General features: G+C 44.9%; 1 protein-coding gene and 1 long non-coding RNA gene across 4 annotated transcripts in view; one reads left to right on the top strand and one right to left on the bottom strand.

Moving 5' to 3' along the window:
* Positions 1-15,990, top strand: part of SACS (sacsin molecular chaperone) — a 66,210-nt gene that overhangs the window by 11,511 nt on the left and 38,709 nt on the right. For all 3 annotated transcript variants that reach the window (XR_004325811.1, XM_032496449.1, XM_032496451.1), the window contains exon 2: positions 2,141-2,670. Coding sequence is in view for 2 of the 3 variants with exons in the window: in XM_032496449.1 (XP_032352340.1) it covers positions 2,648-2,670 (23 nt within the window). In the remaining variant the exon portion in view is untranslated. The remainder of the gene's footprint in view (positions 1-2,140; positions 2,671-15,990) is intronic.
* On the bottom strand, positions 13,709-15,961 carry LOC116668604. Its single transcript, XR_004325812.1, has 3 exons — positions 15,836-15,961; positions 14,331-14,911; positions 13,709-13,971 (listed from the first exon to the last, which is right to left on the bottom strand). It is a non-coding gene; the product is annotated as an uncharacterized LOC116668604 (long non-coding RNA).

A 15,990-nucleotide genomic window follows, 5' to 3' on the forward strand; every position in this document is an offset into this window, starting at 1 on the left:
AGTGATATTAAAATTAAAGATCGGATTACTAGTGAGAGTGGGTGAGCTGTTAGGACACGGGGACCTAGAGTGGGTCCTTCAAGAGCACAGCCTCGATGCCTTTCCCCCTTTGAAAGGTTGATAGGCTGGCAGCTCAGCGGAGGTCAGGAGAAAGACCGTATCTTGGCTTTAACAATACGCTGGGTGAAGTCATCGCATCCTGCTAGAAACGATGGAAATGCATGCGTTTGATGTGCAATCATGAGAGCTTGGAGTGATTGAGGAAGAACTACTCAAAGACTGTTCTTTGTAACCAATGTCTTCTTGTCCATCTGGAGGAAACTTACAAAAATTAGCCACAGGGCGCGCTGCTGTTTAGCAGTTTGTCGAACATACCAGGTAATATTAAATTAATTAATATCCCAGATGACAGAATACACATTTTGAAAGATGTCAGCAAACTGGAATTTGAGATGGAAACTCATTCAGTGAGGTCGGTAAGCATGAACGCGCAGTGTTCTTAGATCAATACTCCTGTTTACCTTTAAGGTTCCCACAGAGGCCGAGCATCCTGAGCAGATAATCTGTAGTCTGCTGGCAAAGCCTTCAAGATCTTGCTTCAAGTACAACCCCTTCCAGGTTTCCCTTGAAGGCTCAGGTTTTACCGTAAACATTCATATAGAGCCTGCATCTGTTCAACAATACATTCATGTTTTATGGCTATCTTTAAAAATGACATTTTCATTATCAAGTTTTTTTTCATTTAAAACACATATTTAGATTAATTCCAATGCTCAGAATTGATGATGAGTTAAAAACATACATACTTGTCTAGAATCACAGAATTTTCAGGGTGCTGATAGCTTAGAACACTTACTCCAATTCTCCTGTTTTACGGATAATGAAATCAGCCCTAATCCTCCACTTTGTTATATATAACCTCTCTTAATCTAAACATTTCAAATCAAAGAATCCAGTTTTTAAAATTCATTATCATACGAAAGGCTTCTATTCTCTTGCTATTATAATTCCTTAATTGAATTTGACTTCTTAAATTTTAATTTTAAATCTAGAATTCTTCTAATCCTGGACACGTGGCAATCAAAGTTTTTGATCTATGATTTCATATAAAAGAATAATAAGAATTTAAATTGGTTCGGGTCCATTCATCTCACTCATGGTGCCTAGGAATAATTTTATTACAGCAAGTCACTAAGGAAGTGCCTAGGGGGATGAATTTACAGTGAGTTTTGAGTTTCTTCCCTGGGTCTCAAAGAATCCAAGCATCTATAGTGTCTTAAGTGTAGCTTAGACTGGTATCTCTGTGTTACTTTTGTCCACAAGGACGCACTGTTGGGGAGCAAAGACAGAATAAGAAGCCAGGAGCTGATTTTCCCGTGTCCAGTCCCTCGCATCTAGCCCAATGAGCTGAAGCGTGACTTCTCACCTTCCTGCTCTCATACCCGGCAGTTCAGCCTCTCTCATTCTGTCTGCTCCAAAGAACTCTTAAATGCCATGATGTCTAAGACAGCAACTTGGAAGTTATAAAGTACTTATAACCGTGGTATTTGTAGGCGTGGGTAGAAAATTCAGTCTCATGCATCTCTCTGGATAATCATTGTGAACCTTTGTCATCTTTTTCTTCTAGTTTGTTTCTTAAAGCGTCGGACTGTTGCAGGCACTGGTGGTTATTAAGAGTATTACTAGTTAAATAAAAAGTTCCTGATGGATACATTTTCTCTTCTTCTTTTTTGTTTAACATTGATGTTTCATTTTCAAATACCAGTTATAATGTGTAAAGTCCTAGGATCTGGGGATATTGTTCCTGAAAAAAGAACACATTGTGTGAAGCACATATTCCACTGGGAAGAAGCCAGGGAAATAGAGGAATGAGAAGAAATGTGTGGGGAGTGAGAACATGAAACCAAATTAAGTAGACGTGTTTTTATTTACAGAGAGTGCCATGTCGCGTTGCCATGCGTGTCTGCTGGCGGTGCGGGGAGGGCTGGTGCCAGGCTGTGGTGCAGCCATCAGTTTATAATTAGAAAGTCCCTAGAGCTCAGAACCACGCTGTCTCCCCCCAGGAAGTGCACTTTCAGTGTATCTTGCTTTGAGTACTCTCCCCTACTCCTTCCTTACCCTTCCGTGATTTTTCTTTCAGGATCCCAGAAGTGATGCCAAGATATAGGTGTTCCCAGAGCAAGAAGAAAGACCCTGGCCGAGGAGTATTTCACATCTGCTGAGATGAGGGGGGGACCACACGGAGCCCGAGAACTTCTACAGCATCTCCCCGCCATGCTCAAGAAGAAACACCAAAGCTCCTCAGATGAAAAGAGCTCACCTTTGCTTCGGGGAAAAGCCAAAAACCACTAGTTAATCAAAACCATTTTACCTTAAGAACGTCTGTGGGTTGTTGGAGCAGAAGGATCAGAGCCCAAGGAGGCAACTCTTTCAGACTGGAGGATCATACTGTAAGGACCCGAAACACAGAGCACAGCAATGCTTTTGGACATCAGGTGATGAAAGGACACTGAGGGGAAAACAGCCTTTTCACTGGCCTGGCGGAGCTGAGCCTGGAGCACACGTTTAAGGCAAACACAGAGGAAAGACTCAGAAGAAAGAAAACACATTTTCATGGTTTTCACAGACAGATGTTCCAGGACAAGTGATGACGGAGACCAAGGATAATAGGTAAATGTGTTAATGTTTTCGATGACGACAAGTTGCATGGAGGTTTTAAGGCTTATTGGGTTTTCCCAAATGAAACAGATGCAGTCAAAAACAAACGAAAGCTCTCTAGAGGTGAGGTGAGCCGACCCTGGATCCCTGGGTCTAACGGGGATCGTGCAGGTAACACTTCACGCCATGGGCTGACAGCCACCCCTAGTATTTGTCCAGATGCTTTTGGGTTTTGCTTCCTGGTGTGGCTCTTGTGAAGGACACTTGGCTAGATGTGTCCTGTTTTCTCCTTCGTAACGTGTAGATTGGTGCCTCTCACCGGCCATAGGGTCACTAGGAAAATATTAAATAACTGTGAAGAACTTGGCATTACATCAAATAAGCTGGGAGGAGAGAGCTCTACTTTTCCTTTAAACAATGATGATAAAAGATGACATTTGCTCCTTTCCTCAATTTAGCTGCTAGTTTACAAGGACATGTTTTATCAGCTTGAGGATTTTTGTGAAAATATAATATTAAGGTGTATGTACAACTGCACCTTCAGTTTCTCTGTGCTCTTTTTTTCTTAAGCATATAACAAAATACTCTTTCACTGAATCTGACTGCTGTGTTCCAGTAGTGCATCAAGAATTGAAAATTTAGGGCCGCAGAGACCAGGTAAGGCGTCACGTCTTGTAACCCAGTGACAGCAGCAGACAGGAAGACTTTCTAAATCCAGCTTTCCAAATTTGAAACGTTGAAAAAACCCAATGTTTGTTTTTCTCTTTACCTTTTGAAATTTTTTATTCATTAGGAAGTAAGTGTAACTGTTTCAGTAGAACTTGCTCCTTAACAAATCAGGATTAATTCTGAGACTGATTGTTATTCAAATATGTGAGTCACACAGGTATTGAGACGACTTAATGGGTCTGATTTTTGTTGACGAATTGGAATATTTGATTTTTTTTTTTTTTTTTTTTTTTGTATTTCCAGTGGTATAGGAAGTCATCTGAGATGACTTTTTTCACTATCACCAAAGCTAGGGAGAGAAGGATGCTCATGGAACGTCATACTGTTGGCGTCACAGTATTTCTGTGGCTTTTTTCTTTTTCACCTTCTAAACTGTTTCCACATAGTGCTCTTTCCCCTTGTTTTGAAAGTAGATGTTTTTCAAAATTAAAAGGGAACTCATTTCCGTTCAACTTACAGATTGGCTGCCTTGTTGGAAGTAATTTCATTTATGAACTTATTTTAAAGAGCAGTGATAACACAGAACCCCTGCTGCTGACACTAAGTGTACATTTTCGACCATCAGGATTGATTGGAAGCATCCAACTGATGTTGAAAAACCAGATTAGGTCGTCTTTGTGGTCTCTGGTAATAAAGTCTATTTATAGCTAGAGCAAAGTATGACTTAACTTTGAGAAGATCTTTGCAGAGATTTCCATCTTAGGGGCTTTGGGTGCTTTAGAATTTCCTCAGAACTTACAATTTACTTAAAGCTAAAATGCCAGTGACTCGATACAGCAGTGTTTATGATTACAGAGAGCAGAGTATGTGGGTTGAGAATCAAAGCTTCGATTTAAGATTATTTTATAAACATGCTTTTATTAAGACATTTAAGACCTGTGTTATTAAGACTGTAACTACATAAAACTTGATTGCTTGGTCTTTTTGTCCCTGGGGCAAGGTGATAATTTTTAAAACTAAAAAAGACTTAGGGGGGTTTCTTGATCTCTGGGGTGCTGTATTCTGAGTTCTCGGGGCGCTTTTGAGCCATGGGGCTTGCACAGAGCCACTGCATTCCCAGGGCACTGGCTTTATGGAAGTATCCAGGGAAAAGAAGTTAGATTACCTGTGTGATCAGCCATATAAAGTGTTGTGCTAAAATGAAAGCAGGTGTAGTATTGAATTTACTATCTGAATATTTAAGCTAAAAGTTCAGACAGTCTCACTTATTGCAGGCTTCTTTGGGGCTGGTTCCCTTCCATTGCCTTCAGGAAGACTCTGGAATGTCAGTACGTGATGTGCAAAGAGCAAGTTCCAGGATACTGAGGGCTGGACCAGATTTGGGGAAACTGCCCCCTAGGACACCAAGGAATCAGCTCTAGGTAGAGGGGCTTGGCGTATGTGGGACTGATGCAGGCTGGCGGCGATGTGTAAGACGACCTCTCTTCGTGTCTGAGCTGATAGATGAGAAAACCAAAGTCACGTGACTTGCTCAGACTCACAGGGCTGGTTAAAGGAAGTGTTATCCTGATGCTTGGTAACATGGGAAGGAGGACTTAACTTAGGGGCGGAGCTTCCACTCCCTCCCCAGTGTACCCCACTCCCAGCACCGCCGTGGGTCCACCAACCTGGAGGATCCCTTAGCCTGGCCGTTGTTTCAGAGTTCTCATCCAGGTTTCACTGGGCAGGTGCGATTCATTAAATCATTGGCCACTGGTGGCTGAAGGGGCTGAAAGTTCCAACCCTCTAGGGACCAACTCCCCTCCATCCTGAGGCTGTCTGGGGGCCCTGCCACGGGTTACCTCATTGGTGTACAAAAGACAGTCTTAACACTCAGGAGATTTCGGGAGTTTGGGGAGCTTTGTGCCAGGCCCTAGAGGCAAAGACTAAATGTTTGTTTATTTATTTATCTGTTTTGTTGTACCATAATAGGAGTAACAGAGATTCAAGTGAGAGAGCAGAGTCCAGGCTTCAGGAGAGCAGGCAGATAAGCTGAGTCCAAGCGTATGAAAACTAAGCCTGGACACGGAGGAGCAGGTGGGCAGCAGGCAGCCAAGGAAGCCAGCCAGCCTGCCTTCTGATGAGGGATACAAGTGGACTCAGGCTTGGAGCCACGGATCTAATGGCAACAACCCAGGGACAGAGCCAGGGGGCGGGGGCCGAGAGAAGGAACAAGTGGACTAGCAGTTATCCCACACCTTCTGGGCTTCAGCGGTTCGTGAGTGTAAGCAAGGCCAAGTAACATTTACACCCGTGTCTCCGTGACCCGGTGAGACCTTGACCCCATGCGCTTCCAGTCTGCTTAAATTCTTCCCCGGCTACTTCTGGGCATCCTCAGGGTGGTGACATCTCCTAGGGGCTACTTCTGGGCGTCCTCGGGGTAGTGACCTCTCCTAGGGGCTCAGGAACGAGTTTGCTCAGATTCTTCCTGCTTGAGTCTCTCGGTCAAGGGGACTTGTCCAGACCTCTGCGGCCGATGCCTCTGTAAGAATTCATCCCCTGCGCCCAGCGGACCCCGTGGGACCACCTGTGGAAGGGGCCGTCAGGGGAGAGGAACGGCCTCTTCTCAAGCCCGTGCTGATTTTGTTTCCTAGGAGTGAGGCAGGGCTGCGTGCACATACTCCCATCCAGTATTTCGTGAACACTGGTCCTTCACCTTCTGTCCTCATGGGCTCCAAACTGGTCCCTCCTGTACGGCCAGAGCGGGGAGGATGCGTCCCATCCTGTCCCCTCCGTGTCTTCCGCACCTCTCTTCCTTGGATACCTCTGCATCCAAACAAAACATAACAAACTCAGCACACACCCTCTCGGCTCTTGTAAGAGAAAACAAATTGTGTAATGGAAAGAGTAGCAACTTTTGAGCCAGACATACTTGGTTTGAATCCCATTTACTAGTCATGCAGCCTTGAATAAGTTACTTTTTTTCATATTATGGGGGAAACAGTGCCTACAATCATGTTGGGGTCAGAGACTATGAGCGTAAGACACTTGGCACAGCACCTGACACGAGTGCTCAGGGAAAGGTAACCACTGTTCTCCCCACTCTGTTCTCCAGAAACGAGCGCAGAGCCCAGCCTCCTCTGACGGCTCTCCCACAGCCCAAAGCACTGCTCATCGTGCAAGTGTTCCAGGAACAGTGCTGCCACCACCATCCCAGCCTAATGAGCAGTTGCAAAGTGGTCTGTCTTGTCCCTCTTGGTTGGTAGCAGGGACTTCCCCTCCAGCCACTGTCATCCCCTCACTGGGTCCACATGTGCCGTGATCTGTTTTGGGGAGGGGTTTGTTGAGTGCCATGGGCCATCAGGTGCAGGAAATACGAGATACAAGGAGAGGAACTGGGGAGAAACCTGGAGAACACTGCTCGGGCCCCACTGATGCAGTCCACACGAGCCTGCCTGGGGCGCAGCAGACCTCAGGGCTCCCTGGGGGACCGCCCTGCCGTTTAAGAAGTGCCCCACACAGATGCGAGCCCAGGGCCCTGCCACGAGGGCCGGGGAAAGACAGGACGTCTAGGGCTCACATAACACACTGACGCAGAGAGAACGAGGGTGGGAGAAGGAGGGCTCGGGGCCGCAGCCAGGGGGAGTCCTGCGCAGGCACCGGAAGCACCGGAGCGCGGAGAGCGCCGGCGCCAGCAGTGGAGACACACCTGGCATATAACAGTCGCGCGCATCAGAGTCGTTGCCCTTCAGACTCTGCTTAGGAGGGTCTCCTTCACTGAAAAAATCAACAGGCAGCTTTTCCTTGAGAATAATATCAAACTAATGTCAAATCAGCCAGCATGAAATAGGATTTTAAATGATTTCATTTACGGACTCTCCATGGGGAGCCGTGGGATGGGGGAGGGAGTATCACACAGAAACGATAATTGACTCAAGATTTTTTAAAATTACGCAGTAGGAATAATAATTTATATGTGAAACTTTAATATTAATTGCCCTCATTTCTGTTATGATTGAAAGCAGTAGCATAGAAAAACTGCATAGAAACAAAACACCGATTCTTTTCAGAGCCAAATGCTATCTGAAACCTACAGCTCCTCCTAGGCCGAGTGAATGAATAGGTTCTGCAGAAAAAGCCTTTGGAGAGTGAATAGGAAAAAAGTCCCTTGAACAATCATAGAAAATATAAAAAGCAGAAGTCGTGTAAAAGTGACAGCATATTATGGTGACGCCTGGCACCAGTGGGCGCAGCCTCGCGACTTGACATTTGGACCTAGAATTCCGTTGCTACCTCCTCCCCACTGCCCTCAAAAAAGGAAAAAAACCAGAAGACAGGAACTGGCCTTTCTCATGTTGCCAGAAAGTGGTGGCTGAATCCCGAGTCCCAGAAGAACAGATTTCAGACACTGTTTAATTTGTTCCTTTAACCTGTGTGCAGAAGAGTGGAGCCAAAACGTGCCCTTCCAAGAGGCTGATGTACCAGAGACCCGGCGAACATGTTTACTGGCCTTTTTGTTTTTCTGACTCAGGAAGGTTCAGCTTCAAGCTTTGGCTGAGTCCCGGAAGGAGAGGACAGAGGGCTGCAAGGAGAACAGGTGCCTTGTAGGTGTTGTATGAAGTGCAGAGGCACCTGGCGGCTTCTCTGCCCGCTGACCACAGCCACTGACACAGGCAGACACTCGCAGAGTCATCCTTCTGTTTGCACTTCACGGGTTCCTAGGACCTCAGTATCACCGTCCGTGGGTCCGCAGGTCGTGCTATAATCAGAGCTTATTAAAAACTGCTGCTTCCTGCACTGGAGCAGGGAGCTGTCACTCTGCATTTTTAAAGTAAATACCATGAATGTTACCCAGTTAACTTACAATTATTTAATGAAGGCTGCTCAAAGGGTGAGGTTAGGTTTAGCGCATTCCTTCAGTTCATAGTGTAGATGCTCCCTGGATTAAGTTGTCTTAACCTCTGCGCCCAGTCAGTTGACTGGTTAAGCCATGCTCAGTTATTAGGGCTTTATTTTCACTTAAACATCTTTAAAACAGAATGTCCAGTTACACACACATGCACGCACACACACACACACACTCTCTCTCTTACTAGAGCCTAACACAACATTGTAAATCCACTATGCTTCAATTAAAAAATAAATAAATAACCCCCCCCCCCAAAAAAGAGTATCAAGAGAAATGTGCACAAAAAAGTACAAAGACACGAACCTGGCTTCAGGCCCCTGGGAGGACACCAAGGAGGGAGGGTCGGGGACAGGGTGGGAGAGGTGAGCCTGCCTTTGAAGCCTTTGGACTTGAACTTGAGTACAGAGTGTTGTTATGCTGGAGAGAGGCTCAGTCACACGCCATTATAAATTAACTTCGTGACTGTAGGAAGGATTAATTGGAGGGGAAAGAATCTGGGGCCACAAGAATGGCAGAGACCCTGACCTCGTGATCTGAGAAAGAGAGGGCAAGGACCTGAACCAGCAGGAACAGGCGGACGGAATGGATTCAAAAAGTGTTTAGCAGGGCTGAGCACTTCCACTGACTGGATGTGCACGGAGAGGGTTTGCTGAGAGTGCCCAGCATTCCTCTCCTGGAGTATTTGTTTTGTAGCAATAATATCTTTAGTTTTTTTAACCAAAAATGGAAAATATTTAGAAAACAGGAGAGCGACTAAAGGCTTAAAAGACAGATGCATGTATGACTTTAATTGCTAATGACATTAAATATATGTTTTCTGAACTACATTCAACTGCCCTAAGTAGTTTTTCAAATTGATGAACTTTTAATATAAATTACTTAGCCATTATATTTATAAAGATTATAGAAATAATTGACAATCATATGGTTTGTTTAGATTTAGATTTGGGTGAATTCTGAAAAAAAATGCTTGTGTTTTTGAATATTATTATATGCTTTCTCTATTTAAAAATTCTGTCCCTGGTGCTTCAGAAATATTTCTTTTTATCAGCAGTCAGTAAACAGACATCTTATTTTTCCATTTTATAACTACCTGATTTGTCCTATCAAATCCTATCAAGAAAAAATTTGAAATGGTTTGGGAAATGAGCAAAATGTTGGATTTTAACAGATGAAGCATCTCTTCAATTGTAGTAATCATGTAAAATTCAGTCTTTTTTTTTTTTTATGGATTCATTCCCAATTTTCCTTATAAAGCTCTCTTGACCTATTTCTAGCCAGCATTTCCTTTGTGTCCTCTCCAGCAGTGGCTGCCTGCCAACTGCTAAAATTGTTCTCCAAACGGCACATGCGTGACGCCATCCATAAGCCTCCTGTGTGAGGAAGACGGTAGCATGCTCCCCCTTTCATGTAAAGCAAAGAAAAAAACCGAACATTATTTTTCACAAGCTCACAGATCTGTAATTTTGTGGACATGGTTTCTATGATTCCTATTTTCAAGTTATTTTGGCATTGGCTTTGCACAAAAATAAAACAGTGATCATCTGGTGAACTGGTCACTGACAATATCACTCCAAGCCCAGATATTTAGACATGGGATAAATAAGAACTTTTTTTAATTTAAAAAAATCTTTAATGACTGTAAACAAGAAATATTAAAAATAAAATATGACAAAAGAAGAAAGATTCCTTTTATTTTTTATAAATAGGATCATTTCTCAAATACTTCTGACCGGAGGATGGGAGTTTAATCCAATTAGGGTCTAAAGATTCCATCTGAGACATCCCTCCACAGCTAAACAGAGGAGAGTGAATTTTTAAGCAAGTAACACAATTGGCTACAGCAGAAGCAGTAAACTGTAAAATCTCACCCTCTTTGCTGAATGTCTACATCTCTATTCTGTAATTCATGCTTATATATTTATCATATTCATTCAAAAGCTTTTTCCAGCATGTGATGCCTGCTTCCAGCCAAACCATAAAATTGCCACGTGCTTGAAAATACAAGATCATGATTAGCTCTTAGGAGAGAATTTAGGGCACAGTTGGCCCTGAGGCATGCTGACTGTGTGAGATTTTTAGAATCTCAAGCGAAGTGTTTCCCCTATACTTCAATTCCGGGGAGCAGCACCGAATAAGGAAATTGTATGGAACCTGGGTTTCAATGTTAACTCTTGGCATTTGCAGGGAAACCTTAGACATATTCCTTACCCTCTCGGGGTCCTGAATCCTGGGTTATAATTACAGATGATAATGTCTCCTTTGTTGATTTACCTGGGAATTAAATATGCTAGTGGATGTGAAAGATTCAGCATGTAGTTGGTGACAAAAGAATAAAAATGAGTATTAACACTCCACCAAAACTGAATCAAGAAGAAACACAATTTGAACAGACCAATCATTAAAGGTGAAATAGAAATGGTAATAAAAAGCCTCCCTGCAAACAAAAGTCCAGGACTGGATGGCTTCCCTGGGGAATTCTACCAAACATATGAAGAAGAGCTTATCTCAGTTCTCAAACTCTCCCAAAAGATTGAAGAGGAGGGAACACTCCCAAACTTATTCTGTGAAGCCAGCATCACTCTGATACCAACACCAGAAAAGGACACTACCCAAAAGGGAAATTACAGGCCAGTATCTTTGATGATTACAGATGCAAAAAAAAAAAAAAAGTATTCTAATTGTTGGAATATTTTTCCTTACAGTGAACTCCAACTCTGTCTGTCTTTGGAGCCAGAAAATTCTTTTACATGAAAACCATTCTCCTATTTGAATAGTATTATGTGTACCTTGCGGTCGTGTTTCCCCAGGATAAACATCTCTATTTGCACCAAAAACAACCCCATAAAGGGATGTGGGCTGGCAGGCTAGGGGTTTGCAGGGAGTGGGGTTAGATCCTGGTCCTATGTGTGGCCTTGGGAAGTTGTGACCTTTCTGAGTCTCTTTTTCAACTGTAAAATAGGAATAAAAATGCCTCGTAGGGTTTAGTGAAGATTAAGTTAGAAGTGTTCGGTGCCCAGTAAGTGTTTAATTAATGGCAGGTATTATTATTGTGTATGGTTTTGAACTTGTCACCATTCCAATTACTGCTTAGAGTGAACACTGGTCTTTGTGGTATGATTTCAGAGGCAGTTGGGTGACTAACCTCCCCAGACTATGAACCCAGTGCTCACACAGCAGTGGCGATACAAATACAAATATCCTTAAGACAGAGAGAAGGGCTTCACTGCCTCCTGTGGGGAGGAGCCGGCAGGGACCAGAGGACAGCGCCGCGGCATGGAGGGGTATATGATGGTAACAGTTACCCCATGTGCCAGTGTGTCTGGCCTTCTCCAAACAAATCCTGAAGACTTGGAAAGAAAAGTGAATTCTATTTCTAAACACACACAGGCACATGGAAATGCACAAGAAGGGACTCCCAGGGCCACTTTGCAGTAGGACTCTCCGTGTGCGGGAGAGTGGAGGGGCTGGGGTGTGCCCAGCGGGGAAGTGGACCCACAAAATGTGATGGATGGAGCTGATGTGAGCTGACCCTGCAGTGTGCTTGGAAATAAAGATCATGAGGGAGGAAAATTAAAAAACCCAGATCTCATTCCAGACATAAAACCAACCAGGAGGGCAGTCTCTTTCCTGACGGGGACACGAGGCTGTGATGCGCATCCAGGAAAGCCTGTTAGAGGAAGCCAATCTCGTGACATTCAGCAGCAACTCAGATCTTAGGCAGCTTTCCTTCATTTCAGTGCTTTCCTTTTCATATTGAAGTTCTGTGTGTGCATCATTCCATTCATTGAGTGCCTGATGGGCAGTGGTTGTTACTAATACCATTATCAATCTTTGACTTCTGAGCACGTGGCAGTCTGCCTGCATTTAGGATGTGCACAGGGAAGTCCTGAACTCAGCAGATCTGGGGATGCAGTGAGAAAAGGGCAGAGCCCCGCAGAAGAAGGAGCTGAAGATGAGGTCCAGAGGTTAGAGGGTGCCCAAAACACCACTGGCTTGCTTCACATTTTTTCTGGCATTGACCTTGACTGTTCAGATGCCATAGCAAGGTGGGGGGGGGATTAGGGTGAGAAAAAGAGTGCAGAGATCACTTTCTCGTGATTGCTGCCTGGTTGCCGTTCCCATGAGCTGATGCCCCCAAGACAGAGGCAGAAACTGGGCTCCTTTATCAGGATGCCAGTGCCCAGGGCCCAGTGCATTATGGTTGGTGCCCATTTTTAACATATGAATAAGTGTGGCTCTCCCAGGTTTGAGACAGCCCTGCTTCACCTCCCAACAACCTCCCAACAACCCCGAGGACGGATTGTACAGGTGAGGAAGTGAGCTCGGAGCGGTGACAGCCCTCCCAGCTGGAAGGGGTGAGAGCTGGTGGGGGGGGGGGGAGGGTCTTACCATCAATTCACCACCCCATAAAGGGCGGACAATGCAGACAGGTGGAAAGTGGAGAAAAACAACTTGTGTAAATAGGACAAAACAGAAGGAAAATTATTATTTTCCCAAAAGAAAAGCAAAGAAAAATGTCAATAGCTGAAAGAAACAGACAAAGGGAAGATGTGTATTATAGTGTATCACGGTACTCGTTGCTCATACCATTTCCTTTCTTAGGTTCAATTTAATCAGTTCTATGACAGAATGTTTTATAGGTTTCTGTTTCCTACTATTGTGTCCAGGGCTGAGACTCCATTAAAGCACTGTTAGCATGCAGTACATTTATTTTAACGTACATACTATTATAGTTAGCTCATCCTATCTCAGTATTATGTATAGAATGCTCCAAGAGAGTATATTTAATCAAAGGGCATCATAAATGCTAGAGGAATTCAGAAACCACTTGTGGTTTTATTGTTCCCTGAAATGGCTAATACAGCTCAAGATAGGTCACTTGTAGGACATCCGAGGGCTTGGGTCACTTTTCTCCTTTCTAATGCAAAGTGCCTTCGGTCACTACGGCGCTGCATGTAAGCATGATGACATCTGGGCCCTTACTGGTGAGTTTTGCTTTGGCAGAGCTGTGTTCGAATAAGCCAGGATGTCTGGCAACCAAACCACTGCCTCCCATGAACATTAACAATAAATTCACAAGCATCCTGTAAAGGCTGCCCAACCCTCTTTTCTCAAGACTGTTACAGCACTTCAGGGAATTCATATGACCTCTTTGGAAGGAGGAAAGGCAGGAATGTTAACTCAGAAACATGACATCATTTCCCAAAGCATGTTCAACGTAACTAAAAGTAAAAGGCCACTGTGTCTACATGAGCACAAAGAGAAGTTTTGCCACCTGTCTGGCTTATTGGTTATCGAACAGGGCCTGTTGGATAACCTCTGCCTGGGCCCCCAGCATTTCTGGTTAAAGATCAGATCCTCCCTTGCAAGGACCACTCTGCATTAGGCCTTGATGTTGGAGCTTTGGATCCAGAGCTTAGGGAGGAGGCAGAGAGGGGAAAGCCACCCACGAGGCAGATACCAGGCTCACAGCCGCAGTGCCCTGTGAAGCATCAGGCCTCCCGGCGAAGGACACTTGGGGTGACTGTGAAGGAGGAGCGGACAGGAAGGAGAAGGGAGGAAGGAGACCACAGGCCAAGGCCGAGGGAGAGAGCTGGAGAGGTACTTTGATGAGGTTAGAGCAGAGCCCACGAGGGTAGGTGGGAGGCAGTGAGGGATGAGGGTGCAAAGTCGAACTGGAACGTTCTCCTAAGAAGTGTGTAGTTCATCTTTTCCTTGTGTATTTGAGAGCGAAGATGCCAGTTCTCACCATTCTGGAAAAAGACCGAGAGCATCTTAAGAAGATAGTTAGACCAACCACTGGACTCACTGGAAAAACCCAGGCAGCCCATTAAAATGTGTTTGTGCCCAGAGGGATTCTACACAGGGTGCTACAGGGAATCCTTTGCCTTCACATCTACTACAGTATTACTATTATTGTTGTTATTATTGTTATTATTATATGTAATTCACATATCATAAAATTCACCATTTTAAAGGGTCCAATTCAGCATTTTTAGGATCTCCACCAGGATATCACAATCTGGAACATTTTCTTCATCTCCAAAAGAAATCTATTAGCGGTCACTCCCCTTCCTGGTCCCCCTCCCCATGCACCTGGGCAGCCACTTACCTCCTTTCTGTCCTGAATGTGCACACTCTGCAGGCTTCATAAAGCGGAAGCACGTTTGTGTGCTCTTTAGTGCCCGGCTTATTTGGCGTAGCTTCAGGATTCATCCATGTTGTAGCAGGAATCAATGCCCCATGAAACTCTAGGCTGGGTTTGGTGGGGAGGTGGTGGGGGATGGCAAGTGATGGTGCAGGGTCACATGTGACACGGTCTGAGGTTGTGCTGTAGGATGAAGGTTTCCTCATTCAACTTGTGCAGAATCTCTTGGGGGCACAGACAGCCGAAATCCTGCCTTCCATGCGCCCAGGCAGACACCTTCACAGCTGGGCTCACACCTCCGCACACACCCGCCGTCCTCTGGGAACCTCCACCAGAATGAAGTGCTCCCCCTTAAAGTACCTTAAAGCAATGGTCCTCGCAGAGGGAATTAAAAGCCCAAACCAAAGTGAAACACAAAGGTTCATCAGTGTGAAGAAAGGCTGACTTTAGGAGAGACACTCCTTTCAGAGATTTGTTGTGGGCAGAAAAGGCAGGATTCTGCTGTGAGTACCACCATCTTCCTTTTAAATACTTTAAGTAGAATTCTGGTGAAAAGGTGAAGTGAGTTAAGGAGAATCAATTAGAATGGCTATTTTCTTTTTGATGGAGAAGAAATCATGTGGGTAAGGGGTGGGTTTCGCCTCTTAGGAGCTGGGTGTCGCTTTCACTGCTGCAACCCTGGCGAACCGTAGTGCTGGGATGGAAGGAGTGAGCGAGTGTATTATACACCTGTCTCACACATTTTTGATTTACATGCTGTTTATAGTCTCTCCTCTTGGGCCCTATGACACTTGTTCTGCTGGCTAATGCATACCTAAGGTGAAAAATGCTAATGTAAAGTGCCTCCTACCTCAGTTTGGACGGAGGCATCACATTGCAAAGTGTTCGGGGGACAGACCCTCCCTCTGGCGCAGTTACAAAGGGCCTCAGAGCAGGCCCGGGGCCGAGGCCCCTTTAGCCGGGGAAGGTGGGAAGGGCGGCTTGGTAGAGATTCTTTGGAGAGGGATGCTGCCAAGGGTGGGAGGGTTCGCCTCCTCACACGCCTGCCCTAAGCCGGAGAGGCTGGGGCTGAGGGGTTTCTCTTCAGTAGGGTCTGCCTGAAGGGAGGTGCCTATGCATCAAGGGGCTGGGTGGTGACTCGGGATCAGAAAAGTGTAGACAGAAGGGTGACTCTCGGAGTGTTTGCCTGTTTCAGTGACTGTGGTCAGTAGCAAAAATATTAGGGAAAAAAATTACAGAAAGTTCCCAAAAGCAATACTTGAGTTTGCCAGGGCTGGCAACTATTCACAGCATTTACACTGCAGTAGGTATTATAAGTGATCTAGAGATGACTTAAAGTACAGGGAAGGTGCGTGAAGGTTATGGCAAATACTCTGCCCCTTTATATAAGGAGTTGAGGGTCCAGGGATGCTAGTGTTCACCCAGGCTACCAGCAATACAAGATAACATTGCCCAAGTATGTTACATACGTTTTGAAGTGTCACAGGATATGTTCGTGTGCGTTCTCACCCACCACTTTCCTGCTGGCACTCCTTACTCCAGAAAACTGAATCACGGATCCTACTTTTGTGCCTTAAAAACAAGCAGGAAACGAAAACACCTGCGTTCTGCAGCTGCCACGTTC

The sequence above is a fragment of the Camelus ferus genome, chromosome 14 (assembly GCF_009834535.1).
Source record: "Camelus ferus isolate YT-003-E chromosome 14, BCGSAC_Cfer_1.0, whole genome shotgun sequence".
NCBI lineage: Eukaryota > Metazoa > Chordata > Mammalia > Artiodactyla > Camelidae > Camelus > Camelus ferus.